This window comes from Lepeophtheirus salmonis, chromosome 6 (genome assembly GCF_016086655.4).
Source record: "Lepeophtheirus salmonis chromosome 6, UVic_Lsal_1.4, whole genome shotgun sequence".
NCBI lineage: Eukaryota > Metazoa > Arthropoda > Copepoda > Siphonostomatoida > Caligidae > Lepeophtheirus > Lepeophtheirus salmonis.
In genome coordinates, this window is record NC_052136.2 from 12,614,560 (window position 1) to 12,633,320 (window position 18,761).

Below are 18,761 nucleotides of genomic sequence, written 5' to 3' on the forward strand. Positions count from 1 at the left end.
TTTCTTACTTGATCATCCATCTCAAGGGATGTTCTAATTCGGAGTTCATATTCCAAGAGGGACAAAGGAATTCAAATTCCTCCGATCTATCTCAGTTCAAACTTCATATGAGGTCATTGTACCGTGTTTGCAATTGTAAAACAAATATGAAACAATATGTATATAAATGGGTCTAAACCAGTGGTTCCCAAACTTTCCAATATAGTGCCATTTTAGAACAAGCAATCAGGAAACGACCCAACTTTTTAAAATATCTTATATATACATTCATTTTTTTCTTCAAAAAACTGCCATATATTGATTATGACAGATACTGCAAAATTTAGAGAAATGTAGCCGAAAAATGGCTATTTTTTTGGTGGAAAAAACGACACCGCTGGCTTGATAAAAACAAACAAGAAACAGACATATTCAATACGGGGTGTTGTGTGACTTATGGAACTTTTAGACTTAGTTTCCTTGTATGAATTTATATAACTATCTCAATATGTTTGATATAATATTCACATTCGTCTCAAAATCAACTAACGAACAAATGACTTTAGTATCGTGACCCCATTTGGGGTCGAGGGGCACAGGTTGGGAACCACTGGTCTAGGGCAAATTTTAAGTAAGACCCATTTTTGGGGACTGGTGTTGACCGAATTGTTCCTTGTGGGGTGTCTGCAATCTTAAAATTGCCTTTTTTTTACGTAAATTTATTTTTATAGTGCCATAAAAATTCTTTGATTGGGGGCCTGCGGAGGCCCGTGCCCTTTGGACCGATATAGACTGATTTTTTCTTTAGACTGGTCCAAATTGAATTTTTCTTTTATACCAGTTTAGACCGAACATTTTAAAAGGCGGTCTAACAAAAACCACAACGGTCTCAGATCGGTCTAGGATTTCCATACCGAACTTAACACTAATACGTAAATGTATAAAAATGATAATCATGTAATGAAAATAACCCGGAAAATGAATTAATGTACTTATGTAAATAGCTCGTCTACACAATATAATATAATATTTAAACCGCGTAAAAGGGCCATAAAAAGTAAAATAATATAATTAATTACGCATATATTTTGTTTTCTTGTTATTATGTAGAATTAGAAGGAATAATGTATCATTTATTTGAAAGAATGTTGTTTGTTGTATTATTATATTTAGGAAGAGCAACCTACATATTTCACAGGTAAGGTAAAGCGTTGGTATGGATATATTTATTACATAAATATGTATGGGAAATTATTTTAACTAGGGAAGACAGGGAATAGTTGTGATAATTCCAGCTTCTCCAATATCCAAAAAGAGAGAGCCTACAAATTGATATCATAATTGTACAACATGCAGATTATTAAGAGAAAAAAAAAACAATGATTTTTGTCAATATTCTTCGAGGTAATGCATAAAAACTAATTTTGTGAGAAACAACTCATTTTTTGAAGAGTAATATTTTGATAATGACGTAGTACTTGGATACTTTGTCGAAAAAAATAATAAATGTATTTTATGATGATTCATGCTCAATACTATGTACATGGGCGTCCGTAGGGAGTGTGCTGGAGGTGCTGAAACTCCCTCCCCCTCCCAAAAAAAAAGGAATTTTTGCTTATTATTTGAATTTTTTATGGTCAGGATGAAAAAATGCTACGCGTAAATAGGGGTGAATTTTTTTTTTTGAAATATTTATTTTCTTAAAAAAAGGTCATTTGGATAAATTATGAAGCAGGGCAAAAATTTAATTTATTGTGAATAGATGTAAATTTTTGTAATTTTTTTTAAAAAAATGTAAAATTTGAAGTTTTTTCTTTATAAAATGTAATATTTGAAGTTCAATTATTTCTACAGTTGTCTTAATCCGCGAATAGAATAAAAATCAATACAACTGTGTAATAATTAATTAAAGAAATATATTAGACATAGAAAAAATCTTTAAAGAAGAGAAAAATTTAATAAATCAATCAATGATTGAGCTTCAATGGACAATGTGAATGAATCAATCATTTATATCAAATCTGTTGGAGCTCTTATTTATCCAAAGTCTAACTGAGACTGCAATATATTGTTTATCTGTTTAGGCTCTTGTGCTTTTGTTCCTATATTATAGATACAAAGAAAATGACAGTTGTATCTGAGTTCCAAATAGCTACGGGCTTTTTATAGATCTGGAAAAGGGGTTTTAAGCACCAGACAGTGTAAATGCAAGAGAGAAGGGGTAGGGTAGATTATGGATCCAGGTCCGCTATTAAGTTGTCAGTACCCAATAATATTATTACTATAAGATTTCTTAAGCCAGGGTTTCCCAAACTTAACTATGCCAAAAGCTCACCTACACTAACACATTTTAAACTGACTTTATACGAGTTTTCAGGGCTCCTGTTGGAACTTGGGGTACTACGCACACAGCATATAAGATAGCTGCACCCCTGTTTGTATGGAATATCATTTCCTGGGCCCGAATTTTCTAGTAACTCCTCTTGTTTTAAGTGCATGTTACCAAACTGATCATGTATTAAAAAGAACCGAGAGCGAAGACTGGAACCAAGACAAATAAAACTGAATCGAGGCTAAGACTGTTTAAATAAAAGAACCGAGACCGGGACCAATAGAACCACTGAGCCTGAACCGGACATAACCAAAGTACAACTGTATTTCAATCATGAATTACAATAATAAGTAGGTCAACACTCACCTAAAGTATAACCAAACACAGTACTCACACAAACAAAAATAAATCACATTCTTTTAATAAAAAAATTATACATATTATTTGGCAATGGCGTTCTAGTGGATCTGGATAACTATTAGTTTCTCCGAACCTTGTGTGGCAATAAAATGAATTTCTTTTTGATTAGGGTCAATATACAATTATGTGAAATCTTTATTGTTTAATAATATTCTAAAATTCAAATATATATAAAAAAACCTCTCAAACATTTACTAAATACTCACATTCTAATAAAAAATTCCTAGCCGTTCCCCTTGATGCCTTACAAAAAAAAATATTTTTATTAGTATTTCCATACCCACAACTAAGAGACAGAATGTAACTATTTTATATTATAAACATATAATATCATTTGAATCATTGATTATTTTGTTAAGAGTTGCTAAAATTTTATCAAACTTCAAAATCACTCTGTGAGAGAGAAATTTGGGATATTGTAACCCACAATCCAAAGGGAAAAGTTGTAACAACTTGTACCTTTTTGCCAGAGAAGGGCTCTGAAGAATTTATCTAAAATACTGACTAGTGATCTATATTATCAATCTTAATATACTATAATTTAACATCATAAAAAGCCTATCTAGTTGTGGTTTTTATTTCAAAAAATAATATATAGTCTAATTTTTTTGAATTTCTAACTCCAATTTGATTCTTTTGAACTGTAACAAGTTTCACTGACTCCGGGGATAGTTTCAACATTTGACGAGTCGCAGTCAAATACAATTTGTAGACAAATGTTATTTACTAATATATTTCTTAAATAGATTTAAACAATAGGAAATATATCTAGATATGTGGTGTCTCAACATAAAAACAATATTGAAGTAAAATACAGAAAAGGATAACATCCTTATTTAATTTGTTACTTCATATACAGGGAGCGGGGATCAAATTGTCGCCTACTTTAAACCTTGATAACTTGAAGACAATATTATCAAATAAAAAACGGGTTACCAAATAGGAAAGCTATTCTCGTCAGCTGACGATACGTAGTTCAGTTAGCATCATGCCGTCATCATATGAGGAGATAAAGAGCTATAAGTGGAACGAGGAGCTTTCGAGGTCCGCCGTAGTCATGGCATTGGTTAATAATGGAGGTGAAATCTCCAATTCAACGATTGCTTCAACCTTAGGAGTGAATTTACGGACTGTTCAGCGTATCCGTAAGAAGCTAGAGGACACTTGGGATGTTGATGCCGCCATAAAGAGGGCACCCACGGAGGAGGGCGCCGACGGGAAGGTCAGGGACACCGACTTTGTCGACAAGGTGAAGAAGATGGTTGAGGATGACCCTACCAGATCCATGAAGGCCGGAAACAGGCCCTGGGTGTGGCAACAGGACTCAGCACCCTGCCATGTGTCCAAAATCTCCATGCAGTGGTTAACCGAGAACTGTTATGACGTCGTAACCAAGGATTTGTGGCCTCCTAACTCTCCCGACCTTAATCCTTTGGACTATTTTGTCTGGGGCTATGTCAAGAGGCATACCAACAGACATCCCCATAGCACCAAGGACAGCCTGATGGACTCCATCAAGGAGGTATTTGGCAACATGGACAATGAGATGGTCAGAAGAGCCTGCGGCCGGTTCAGAGGCCGTATTGAGGTCGTTATTGATGCCAACGGTGATTATATCGAATGAATGGCTACTCTATACCTATATGCTCATATATAAATCATGTGTATACATTTGATTCCTCTAATTTATACCAGCTTGGAGTAATTTAGACAAAAACAAAAACTCTTACTGTCCCCCTACCTACAATGTAGAAGGTCCTGGCAGAAAATTATATATTTTGCTTATAAAAACCATTATTGGCTTATAAAAAACGACTGTACATCCTACAGTAATTATGTACAAATTTTGTTGCTATTATACGAAATAGCTATATAATTAGTGGATTATAATACTATTTAAGTTACTCATTATGTATTATTAGTGATCAATGTAATCTTGTAACTAATCTTGATAATGTAGGTACAATATTCTACATGAAGATATCCAATCGTTAAATATCATCAGATAAAGAAATGTAGGATGTATTATCATATTCCTTTTGAAAGTTGGAATTACTGGTATAATTATGGCTATGGAATAATTTTAATAGATTATACTTCTACATATGTGGTTCGTCAACACAGAAGCAAACTGGAATGATTCTTATCAGTGAAGATTACTTTTGTATTCTTTGATAAATAATTATCGTCCATTTCTATGTACAAATTATAAATTAAAACCCTTTGGAAGTGTCACAAATCACACTAATTATTGAGAAATTGATATATATTATTTGAAATAATGGGCTGGATAAAGTCAGAAATAACAAGAATAAATTGGAATTTTTTTTTTTCTTTTCTTTATTTTTGTTTAAGATTGTTTTTATGTTGAGCAGGGACATAACAATAATTTTTACTTTTCAAAAGAAAATTCAATATTTGATTTTTTTTCTCAAAACAATCCATTTAAATTAAATTGCAAATGAATTTAATTTTTTAAATTTTTTTCCCGAAAAATTAATTTTCTTTAAAAAGCTATGGATTTTTGAAATTTTTCTCCACAAAATTTTATACTTGAATTTTGTGTCAACAGCTGCGGGTTTTTTAAATTTTTCACAATGACTAGATTTTTGAAATTTTTTTCCAAAAATTTCATTTGTTGCTGAATAGCTGTGGATTTTGGAAATTTTTTAAGAATAATTATGGATTTTCAAAAAATTTTTTTCCAAAAAATTTAATTTTTTGAGAATAGCTATAATTTTTGTGAATAGCTGTAGACTTTTAATTTTTTTTTGAAAAAAATTGAATAATTAAAATTTTTATCCAATTTTTTTATTTTTTGGATTTATTTTTAAAAAACAATCCAAAAATCAAGTCCCCCCCTCCCCCCATATATATATATATAATCCTAATTACGCACCTGTTGGGCCACCCCATATTTAACCATGTTGTCTCTATTGTAATAATATCGCAACCTTTCCTTCTTCCTAAAAAGAGGGGGAAAAGTAATGAGTATCCCTTGGTATTAGCATGTATCGGTACTTCATATGTAGCCTAAAATCGGCCTTATTCCATATCTGTTACTGTCCTTATTATCAGTCCTTGAAAAACGATCCAAATTTTTAGGGCAATTTCTTCAAAACATCATTTTCACTAGTACTAAATATATACCAGTAACTTATGTAGCTTATCAATTGAATTAGTTTCTTAAAACTTTAAGCATATTTCATGCACGATAATATTGCCTATTATTTTTAGTTGATACCTAATTAAAGTTTTTATTATTCATATACAAAACTGGTATGGATGGACGAATACGTCACTGTCTAAAATCTATGTTATTTAGCAAAGATTGTTCTATGGGACGGCTTATGCGTCCAATACGAGCGAAACCTTAAGATATAGCAAGAAGAGGGGTGGCATGTCAACATCTCGGGACCGACATATCCCTAATTGATAGCTTGTGTGTCCGAATCTGAGATATACATCTATACAGCACAGTAAATTGACTTACATAATAATGCACATTGAATTTTGATGTCAGGAGGTTCATTTTTCTACTTTCTAAATCTTAATAGTGTTCTCAAAATTGAATTTGAATAAGCCCTGTCAAGATGCTGTGAAGAATTTCCAATAGTTATTATACAATAATTCTACTGTTAAGAATTTTTTTATTTCATTAATTCATTTGTTGGAGCCTGATACAAATCACAGTTTTGCCACTTCGAAGTAAATCCTTTTATAAAAAAAAACACTCCATATTCTATAAGAAAAGTGATGATAAAAGCTGAATAAAATATAAACTTGATGCAAACTTGTATACATTTTTGCCAATTTTAACATTTTTTTTTTTTTGAAAAGTCTCGAGTTTCTATAGGATAATGGACTATCTACCGTTTGATTTTGGGCAAACAATGAGATACAAAAGAGGTAATGACATGACAGTAGCATGGGCCAAAGCAACCGAGGTTTATTAACCATTATGTTTACTTATAAATTGAGCCTGCTGCGTGATAACAACAGGAATGTAGGAAGATACCACTGAAGAAAGAGACTAAATGGAAAGAAAATTTTAATTGGTGTTTAATAGTTCCGTCCTGACAACTTGTTTATTTCCAATTTTCGACTTCAGTTCTGGTATTTACATCATATTCAGAGTTTTATATTTCTTCTTTTCTTGTCCTGATAACAGTGCACCTATCGTTTCTCACTTATTTAATGGCTGAGTATCGCCTTCTTATCATATGTATTGTTTTGCCTCTAGTTGGAACCAATTCTTGAGTAACAGTATCATAAAAATGACGTCATATATTGATGACACAATAATTACTCAATATTTCATTGTTACAGGGTGGTTCCTTAATAGAGCCAGTTTATAGGGAAACTTTTGCTATGCCCATTCTACAATTTAGCCATATACAAAATATGTACGTAAATTTTTGGCCCTATTTTATTCCTCCTCTCCCCTCCTACCTGCATCCGTACGTTGTATATAGTTTCTTTTGTGAATAAAAGAACCCTAATTTTTTTATGAATAATGCCCCTCTCATGGTGAAACTCACCCTGGCCCTTGACCCCTCTTGTTCCTATGCCTATGGTTACCCCATTCTTAACTGAGATTTTATTTTTCAAGAATCTATATGAGTGGAGCAAATTTTGTCCGTAAGTAACAAAATCTCGCAGATGTTTTGCATGTAGCATCGAGCGTGTATATAGGAAGCAACATATATGTTGCTCCCTGACTTATACCACATGTACACATTTTTGATCTGTTATATAGGAATGAAGTCATATTAATGGAATCAAGTAGCATCGAGTGTGTGTAGCCTAGGCACAGCCAGGTAGCGTTCTAGAGACAAAGGACTCCCTTGAGCAGTCATAACATTATACTATTTTTTTTCTCAAGCGGATATGAATATTATTTCATTCTTGAGTAGAAAACATCAATGTATTGAGTAGTCATGTCATTAAAACAAACTTTGTCTCGGAGTCGACCCTTAATTACTCCAGGCTATACCTGGTATTGCCGCTAGTAACACAATAATTGTAGGGATTTGTTTACAACTTGTCAAAAGGTGTAATTTGAATTCAAGCAATCAATATTCAGAATATGAATAAGAGGCATTATAGCATGTAGTTCAAAATAAACAGCTGTCTAAAAATACAGTTAAAATTATTATATACGATGAATGATATAATTATGTGTCCTAGAATTACATAAAACACAGACTTTTTAACATAAATCAATTCTACATTTGATTACGTTAGATATTCAAAAATAAGTACAAAGTATATGCATAATGTGCATATACCAAGGAAATAATTAAACCTCTAATCATGTGCCTATTATACCTTCTGACATTTCATTCCGTACTTATTCAAAGATCATAAGAACTCGTTTTTGGTTTTGTTTGAGGACTCAATGTATGTATTTTCATTCATACCTAGATAAGGGTGTTAAATTCCCTAAATAGTAGTTATTACTAAACCAATCTCTTCCTTCTTTGCACATAATAATGTTCCAGGAAATGCATCCCATCCCATCTATGTATATTTAAATGTGAATCTTAAAACAGCTTGCAAACTCTTAAGAAAACGAAACAAGTGTGATGTGGATCTTTGTGTTTGATGACATAATCAACAATTCTACATTTCCCCTCAGTTGGAGTAAAGTCTCCACAGTTGCTAATCAACAATTGAGAACATATTTTTTTTAGTATTGAGTCGTATTTTTTTATATATCCGGTACGTCACCATAAAAATAATTACGAACAAAAATCAAGATAAAGAAAAATTTTTATTTTATTGTTTTTTTACATAGTATAAACCATACAGCATAATTTTATTCAAATATTTCGGTAAATTGTAGGGTTGTATAAATAAATCTGAGATAAGTTGACATGCCTAGAATGTTAACTAGATATTGAAGTCTTCATTTGATTTATGGGACTTAATTTGACCCCGGTATGGCCTTTCAAATAGAATCCATTAATTATTAATTCTTTTATTAATGTGATCATAAATTAGTACTATTTTAAGTGCAATTTGCAGTATACAGTGTTTCAGTTTTTCTTTTAAATTTGATCAAACAAGATGTGTAAGGTGCTGGGGAACTCATTTTTTGAGGTATTATTGGTTTGGACCGTTCTAATACACATCTTAATAGCTGATTAGGACGATAATGTTCTGATTAAGAATTTTGAGACTCTTAACATTTGTTTCCAAAGAATAAATCAAAAATATTTCGTCGATTGAAATTTAATCAAAACTCAATTTTGAAAAAAAAAAAAAAAAATTCTAGTATGATTTTTCTTAAGATTGAATGTGGGTTACATTTGTATTCTTCGACGAATATTCGTCAATTTCGATCAACCCTTTGGAGGACTTAAAGTAGGCAATAAAAGCAGGGCATATCAGGGCCAATATAAGCCTATATCTGTGAAATATCGGGATGTATGAACACGTATATATGAAGTAAAATAATTAATTGGGGTTATCTCCTTTTCTTGATTTTTTTTTATGTCGACGCACAACATATGTTCACAAGTTATGATTTATGTACTTATTTTATACTAGGAAAATAATGGAACAAGATCGAGTTCAAAACACATCAATTTGAAAAATATATATTATACGCAATGCAATTCACCAAGAAATCTTGTTTTTCAACTATGTTAAGGTCACATAAAGGGGTCAGTATTCTTCCGCTCCTACCTCCTCTGGACTAAAACTTTAAAGAAATTATGCGACATTAGATCTTATGTGCGCAAATAATCTTTTATTTCTTATTGGATACCAACAATAGGAGTCGGCAACACATACCCTGCTTCTCCTTCTCTGAACTCTCAACAGTTTTCCCCTTAGTAACAATTCATTTAGCAACTGAGAAAAAAAAGAAGTTTCTATTTACTTAGACACATACTATGAAGAGATCATTTGAGTACTATACATATATATAGTACTTTTTCACAAGTAAGTAGTAAAGGGTTAAAGTATACAGAAAACAACGACAGTTGTTCTCTCAATATGTTAAATAATACAATATACGTAATTACATAGACGAAGGAAGTCAACGGAAAAGAAGTGAAACTATTCTTTAGAGTAAAACATGTCAAAAAATGTATTAAAAAAAATATTTTCCCAATAGATGAAAAAAACAAACATATTTTATAATTATATAATTTTTTTACAGCAATTTCCCTTTGCAAAATAGTTTGGTATTATCAATTTGGAAGAAGCATTGATAATTTTTTTTGTTTAAAAACAGCATTTAAACGCAATCTGCACTTTCAAGGTCAATACATATTGTAGATAGGCCTTACCTTTATGTGTCTCATCCCCTTTAGGGGGCTCTTTTCCTAATAGGTTTTCGTATAAATGAATCTTTTGCATGAGGCTTGGAGATTTGGATCCTGAGGTGTTGTTGTTCATTGTTGATGTGATTCTTGTAGGATTACTTGAGGTTCTTAGACTACTAAAAAAAAAGAGGCGAATATTTGTAGTTGAGTATATCTAAAGGTCTTCTTCTTCTTGAGAAAGTTATTCCTCTGTCTGAGAGGAAATTTAAAAGAAACAGAGGGAATGGAGAGAGCTAGGGAGAGAAAAGTTGAAGAAAAACAGAGCAATTATACGCATGTTTTCAATCATAAAAGGATTTGATATCAAAAAATACTCATTTCAAAATCATTAAAAACAGGATGTACAACTCAATAGGTCTTTTTTCTGAAGTATGATGATTACTCATTCCACTCTTGGATGAATAAGAGGCCTAAATATCTTCTTTTTTTATTTATTCATATGTTACATTTAGTGAATGTATGCATGTACTATAATGAAGTGCGTCAAAAGAGGCCTTACAATAGTGCCCTTTCTTTGTATGTAAGACATATTATGCTGGAGGATTTATTTAAACCTTCCTTTCAAGCCATTGCACATTATAGAGCGATCTGAACCCATATCGGAGTTTACAACATTAAAGAATCCCTATTAGCCCTTTGGCCAGAAACTCTTCCGGTTTTAGTAGTTCGAAGGTGTTTTTTTGTTTTTAATATTTAATGCAAGTCATGGCACATTTAATCCCTTAAATACCATTTTTGAACTTTTATTAACACTTGGCACATAGTAAGGATGGTGCCGTCTCCTTATACCTGAGCCATCCAATATATCGGGTATACTTTTAGAGAGGCCCTTGGACAGGGAGTGCAAAATTTTAAGTAACCTATATGCAGAAGTACAACGCCTCAGTATAATGAAATAGTGATTTTGTAAGCCCTGAATATTTTGTTTAACAGAAAATGCTTAAATGATATGGAAGAAATCTCCTCAAGAAATCCTCAGTGTTACTCTTCAATTTTGTTAAGCAAACTCAAACGTTACAAATCACTAATTATATCAATTCCTCTACTCAAGAATGAAGGAATAAAGTAAATAGTTAAAGAAAACAAATAAAAATAGTATGACTGATGAATACTTTAGTCTCTAGAGCTATATCCCTCTATGCTAAATACAGAGCGCCTGCGAGACTTAAGGTATTTTTACATATCAACATTTTTTATTTTCTTCAAATTTTTACATTTACTGTAAATGCATATGAATTATAATATACTTCAGAGAGCAATACCAGAAAAAACAAAAAACAGTCCTACAAACTCCATGCTAAACCCATGCAATATTTCATTTATACTACTACATTGTTTTTTCTTAGATTAAAAATATGCATATGACATACCATACATCAGAGAGCACTATATACAGTGCACCCGGTGTACACGCTCGATGCTACACCCACACGTCCGCAATATTTTATTAATACGACATCATTGTTATTTCTTAAATCAAAATATGTTTATCATATACATCAGTGAGCACTATACACCCTGCACTCTATGACTGTTTTTTATACATACATTCATACAGAGAGATCAAAACCTTGCTTTATTAATATATATAACCGGTCTATGATTGATCTCTAGACTGAAACCCAACACTACAATAGTACAATGAATGTACATGTGTTTTAGAGAGGATAAAATCCCTTGAATCAGCTATTAATCCAGAAATCAATAAATCCCGTCTCGCTTTCTATCCCCACAATTATTCATACATATCATATATCTCTTCAGACATGCTATAAAATGAATATAAGGAAATTACCAATAATAAAAATATATCAAGTTAATGAAAGGATTATGTATAAATGGATTAGGGTGTCTCATTTCCCGGAAAATATTTTTTTTTATATTTCGGGATCCCCATAGTGAATAATAAATACTTTGAAATTTAAGTATTTCTTTTAAGTCTTTAAAAAGAAAAAAAAATTAAGCTCGTCTTCTTAGCATTGCTGCATAAAATATGCCCCCTTGTAGATCCTCAATTCTACTCAGAGTCCAAGAAGGACTACGATATAACCACAAGCAAGCTCTCCTTTTTACTCTATGTCCTTCATGAGCACGCTCACTAGTTATTACTTAATTCTTACATATTTTTTCGTCAATAATTAAATAATAATGAGGACTTCTTTAGGAAATAAAAAGCCTGTTCTGATTGCCAACTAGAAAAAAAACCCACTCCCACTTCTAAGGATATATTTTATACACCTCTAAGAATCAGTGCAGCTCTATAAATCAAGAGCACGCTTCCACTCATGATTCTTGAGCCCTTTTCCTAGTGACTGCTTGATTGAGCATCGCTCGCTAATGTTTTATGAATCAGATAAAAAAATTTATTTAGAATGTATTCAGCGGCGATGCATAACACACCCCTCCTAGTATGTAAAATAAAAGAAACTGTACTAATCCAAACAATTTTAGGAATGTTTGGGAGGAGTGTAGCTTAGCAGTCATGCCGTCTTATTTGATCAGCTGCAAGCATCTGTGGAAGGAAGGAAAGACACACAAACCCCACGCCATATATACAGGGGTGTACGCAGGTGGTAGCCCCATCCCGAAATTAAGAAATCTTTTATTTTTAATAGAAAATGTAATATTTGAACTTCAATTAAATTTTTCAAATTTTTGTAAATAGCTATAGAATTTTGAAATTTATCTACAAAAAAATTTATATTAGAATTTTTTTATTTTGTATTTCTGAACTTTTTTATTCAAAAAGATTAATTTTTTTCCAATTTTTTTTTTTGCAAATAGCCATGAATTTTTGAAATTTTTTTCAAAAATTTAATATTTGAAACTTTTTTCCACAAAATTTAATATTTGAAATTTAATTTAAGAAATTTTTATATTTGAAATTTAAGTTTAAGATTTTTATTCCACAAAATTTTATAATATTTTAATTTTTTTTTAAAGAATTGATTTTTTTGTAAATTACAGTAGATTTTCAAAAACCATGTTTAAGTTAAGAATTACCCCTATGTCAATCTCCATCCTCGATTATACTTCAAGTCCAACAAATTCTTTCACTAATGATTATAAGAGTTTTGGAGGATAAAAATTCCTGTTTATTCCAGTAAGCTTATACAAACGAAATAATTAAATGCGGGATTTCCCCTTGTTTTAAAACCCCTAGAAATACCTGGAAAGGGGGATCCTGAAAGTAGAAACTTTCCTTTTGATGATATATGTAATAGAGTTTTCCAGACCATCTTATCCAAGACTAAGACAAGAAAATACTTGTTCTATAGAAGGGGTCAAGATCATATAAATACCAACACTTTGAGTGGTAGAGAACAAAAATAAAAAATACATCGTTATTTTTTATTTGGGAGACACTTTTTTTGATTTAGTTACTTTTGAAAACAAAACCAAGGCTTTTTTAACCTGTTAGACAGTGGCAAGGGGGGTACATATTGATCTTCGTTGAATATTGCATGGTGAAGAAAAAAAAAATATAAAAAAAAATAAGCAAATTAAATAAAACAAACTAGAATTATAATTTTCTGAAAAAAAAACAAGAATTTTATGAAATTTTCTCCTAAAAAACATTTCGTATCAGTTGGTTGAGACAAAAAATAAATGAGACATTCAATACTAACAATATATCTTTCAGCTGATCTTTTTTTTTCAGAAAAGAAATTAGCCATATTAAAATAACTTTTTTTTACTAGATAATAAATTTTATTATAAAAGGATTTTTTTTGACATACGAAAAAAAGGGTTTCATTTAAAATTCAGTCCAGAGCGACTATATAAATAAATTTTCAATGACGTCATGTGTGTTTCAAAATGACTTCATCAAATTTAATGTGTTGAACAAATAATATTTGAGCAACTCATAAAGGGGGATAAGGTGGACAATTGGTCCATAGATTGAGCCCCAAAAATCGGTCCAACATTTGAAAATGATTAAATTTTGGTGTATAGTATGAGATCGCAGTCTGAACCAAATATCAATTCAAAATCGTCTAAAGAAATTATTTTATACCAAAAAAAAAAAAAAAAAAAATCGATCTCGGAACGAGTTTTCATAATTACAGTTCTCTCAATTTGAAAATGTATTGCTATGGAAAAGATAATTATGTTCAGGAACATATGGGCCCAAATTATAAAGTCAACCCCGTCCTAAATCTTAAGGACACGGTCGAATCTAACACAAAAACCGTTCCATGGAACAATCTTTGCTTAATCATAACAGATATTAGCCTTGGGTTTCATAATCAATCTATCTCGGCCATCTTGGAACTGTATCCAATATTTATATGAATAAAAAATACATTAATTATGTCCTAATTAATAACATAGATAATGAAAAAAAATATTCTTGTGATTTAAAGAAATTTAAAGTTCTACAGAACGAATTGAATTGGTAAACTGAAATATCCTAATTTAAGGTTAGTAATCATGACCATAGATAAAAATATAATGATTATGGAAGTGGTTTTTTGTAGTTTCTAACTAAATAGGTGATTTTGCAACATTTTGACAGTTCATATTTTTTACCTTTCAAAATATCTTTATTCATCCTGTCGTTATTTCTATTGAATATATCCCAAAACGAGGATGAATAAAATAACCCAAAATAAGTTGGTATGAATTTGGAAAATTCTTACCAACTGTGGAATTATTATTTATTTAACATAAGCAGGGTGTAACCTCACGAATACAAAAATGTACTACACAGGGTGGATCTTATCTAGTAGCACACATTTTATTATTTTTAATCCGGAATAATATTGGTACAAAATCACGGAGGAGGACAATAAGGCATCTTATTTCCGAACAGAGCAAGTTGAGACAGTTGAAAAGAGCAAAGCAAGATTCTAAATTTTCTCAAAAACAATAAAATTCCGGCAAAGTTTTAATCTTTTCTCATAAAATTTTTTCGCCGTTGATGCCACTATGAATAAGCATAACAGCCGTTCCCTAACAACCGACCATCCAGTCAATATCTCAAGTTCAGTGAAACATGTCTTCAGAACAAAAGATCCAACTGGAAGCATGGTATGCGGCGTTGTGGAGTCTACCTCCCACTTTTGTGGAGAGGAAGGAGTGGATTAATGCAGATGCTTACATTGAACTTCTGGATAATAAAGTACTACTTTGGGCCAGATAAAAGTTTGGCGATAACTTTATTTTCACTCGAGGCGGAGCTCGGTGTCATTGCACCGCTAATACACAGGCCTTCCTGAGAGACAACTTTCCGGACCTCAATATGTAGCTGCCCTCCTCTCCAGACGCGAAACACTTGGACTACTCTATCTCGGCGCGTCTAGAGGAGAAAGTAAGTGTTTCAGTTCCTAGAGTCTAGAGATTAGGGATTTAGGCCTCGTATTGAGGCAATTATTAGAGCTGAGGGAACAGTGGATTTTTCTGCATCTTTTAACATTATCAATTTAAGATTTATTTAATGCATAAAAATTTGGATTACTTTTTTTTTCTCTCTTATTAAATATTCAAAATTTTGCGTACATATTCTCTTTTTTTTTACATAAAATATTGCATATTTTTCTAACATTACATTAGATTTTCCGACTGCTATCCCATTTTTCCGGCAAGCTCCAACCCCCTTGATAATGACACATTGTAGAGGATCCTTTAAAATTTGGGATATTCGTGCTCAAACAGTGAACATAGACTGGACATCAGAGAACGGGATCGATTTTAAGTCCATCCGTAAGGATTAGTATAAACTCTCCTTCTTGAAGTAAATTATGCATCGAATCCTATAAAATGCTTGTCTTGGCTTATGCATACATATTTTACTACTTATTTATATATAAGTATGTTGGGGTGAAACCCTAGGTAGAATTCAGTTAAAGTATTTTTTTTATGGAGGGAAATAGCTTAGTGAACGCACTTGAGATATTTATTTTTTTGAATTTATAAAGATGGGAATACATGTACAATATGTACATGAACTTCAATTTCAAAAATTACAAAGTTTTATTATATTATTTGAAAATATAGAAATATATAGACCATGAAATTATTTTGAAGTAATCTTTTTATTCGATGGATAATAAATAATTAATTATTCTTGGGTGATATACAATTCTAAATGCATGTAGTAATACTTCGATAAGGATCAACGTTTGGGTGAGAGAGTGATCATAATTAGAAGTGTGCAATCCCGGCAAACGATGTTTTTTTTAGCACCTGTAAAAATTTTTAAGTAGCTTTTGTTTTCTTATCTATTCAGAGGTGTCTGCAGGCTGTGAAGTAGAGGGGGTGTTTTATTTGTTCCTCAAATTAAGGAATTTTTATTTGTTATTAGATTTTTTTATTCAAAAAATTTAAAAGAATTTATCAAATTATTTTTCCAAAAAATTTAATTTTCTCTGAATAGCTATTTGGGGGTTCTCCAAAAAAAATGAACATTTGATTTTTTTTTCAAAAAAATTTTACCTTATAAATTTAATTTTAAAATTTTTATCAAAAAAAAAAAAATATATATATATAATCCTGCGGACGCCTCTGCTATTATCACTGAGTGGTGTGTAGGGATACAATCAATGTTGATAAAATGTTGAGTTTAATTGCTTGAATTCGAATTAGATGTTGTTAAGCTGTAAGCAACTTTTTATTATTAAAGAAGAATAGTTCCAAAGTTGGAACGTCGTTGGCTAACTACTAGTTAGTTTTATTAAGGAAGGTTGATAAATACCGTTGGTGTTAAATTAATTATATTGAAAACTATTTAAAAAGAGAAAATTCGCCTGAATCATATTTATGTCGTTATATTGTAAATTTTTGACGGGTCATGACAAAGAAGCTGTTGTTTATATATTTTTGAAGGCATGCTTATAACTATTGACGTACCGAAAAAGACGTTAGGGACCTCACATGACGCCCTTGGCGTCGGTCTTATTTTCATTAGGGGAAAAAATGGAAGAAAGAAAAAAGAAGACAATCATAACTTTTTGTTTTTGATTTTTTCAAAAATAAAACTGATTCATATTTAACCTGGGGCGCCTGCAGAGGGTGGGCTGGAGGGGTTGTAGCCTCCCTCTCCAAATTAAGGATTTTTTGCTTTTTACTAGAGTATTTTATCCAAGAAGTTGTTAATACATATGGATTTTTGAATTTTTTTCAACAAAAGAACCCCCCCCCCCCTGTTAACTGAGTTATTCTCATTGACATTTGAACACAAGCACTCCAGTATATGTATTGTCGGGCTTAAATGGTCTTCGGGCTTAAAATAGGTTTTAACCTCCCCAATTCCAGATCTCTGGTGGTACGTTTATGATTGTAACCACTAATCATATCTATTCATCCTTATTGAAAATAGATACTTTTAGTTTTAAATACTTTGTATACATAGTGAACCAATCATTTAGTTTCACATGACATAATAATTTGTGGTAAACCATTATTTATACCATTTTTTGCAAGATCCGTAAGTTGAAGCATCTCAATATATTTTTATGGGATTATACATAGAACATAATTTATCATTCAAAATAAAAGGCAATGAAACTTATTGCATGGGAAAATCCGTATGGTTTGAAACAAACAGGTTTAATTGACCATATCTACACTATAACACCAAGTGTTGTAGTTTACGCTCTTGTGTTTTACTGAACATACGTATAACAACGAAGATAAATTTACAAAATACAATTCATACTTACATTGACATATTATCGCTTTGTTTTCCATAATTTTGACGTAATCATCAGCTTTCAGCCTGTATCCTAAAGAGAACCACACGGGCCTTCCTGTTGGATGCAACTAGGTTTAACATAATCACTGGAGCAGGGTGTTTAGTCTGGGAGACATATGGATACTCCTCTACAGCATCCCCGAATGTCACAACTCTATCATTCTGCTTGTTGAAGACAGGATCAACTATTTAACTATATTTTATAATAATTATATTATTCATTAATTTGGTCAACTAACAAAATTTCGCTTTCTTTTGCTCTATGTATTTTATCTATATGCTTCATTTCTTCTACATGAAGACAATATTAACTACAAAATTAAAAATTTAAGACTTTTACTATAAGAATTACAAATTATATCTTGTTGATTCCCCAAATTTTTATTTTTAAGATTAAGTTTAAAAATGATTTTTTTTTTTTTTTTCGGTTTCTTATATTCATATAAGTATTTTTATCATTTTAATTCATGTTTACGAGTGCAAAATGAATGCTACAGTTTTATGTTTTTATTTTTGGGGTTTCTTTTGTATCCAGTTCACAAACAAAGATACGGGCAATAGAGAAGAGTCCATAAGGTTATGAGGTATATGTAGTTCTACTTTGCCAGTTTCTCCGCCAAGAATCGACCTTTTATCTGCATTGTTCCAAAATTCCAAAGTACAAATTCACATGAATGATAACTACATAAATGGAGGATACAAGAGAGAAAATATCTTTTGACAGAAATATGTTTAAACTGGCATTAGGGGCATTTGCCCTGTCCCTGCACTCGATTATAAAAACGATAATTCAAAATTATTTTCTAAAAAAAATTTTTTTTAAATAAGCAATATTCCAAATTAAATTCAACTTTAAATTATTGAATGAAAAGGGGCCGTGCACATTTATCTTTGCGGTACTAATGATCAAATCTGTCCTGTTTTGGAAGCATTACTTTGCCTAAAATAAAAACCTTCTATTTTGTAGTCATTTTCAACTGTTTTCTGGCTAATTTTC

The 18,761-nt window shown here is 31.3% G+C and overlaps 1 protein-coding gene across 1 annotated transcript in view; it reads right to left on the reverse strand.

The window, feature by feature from the left end:
* The window catches only part of LOC121119486 (uncharacterized), a 33,239-nt gene extending 15,484 nt beyond the window's left edge, over positions 1-17,755 (reverse strand). Inside the window, exons 1-2 of the mRNA XM_040714158.2 lie at positions 17,733-17,755; positions 10,033-10,184 (exon numbers count right to left, since the gene is read on the reverse strand). Of these exons, the coding sequence (XP_040570092.1) occupies positions 10,033-10,184; positions 17,733-17,740 (160 nt within the window). The 5' untranslated portion in view covers positions 17,741-17,755. The remainder of the gene's footprint in view (positions 1-10,032; positions 10,185-17,732) is intronic.
* Positions 17,756-18,761: the final 1,006 nt, after the last annotated feature.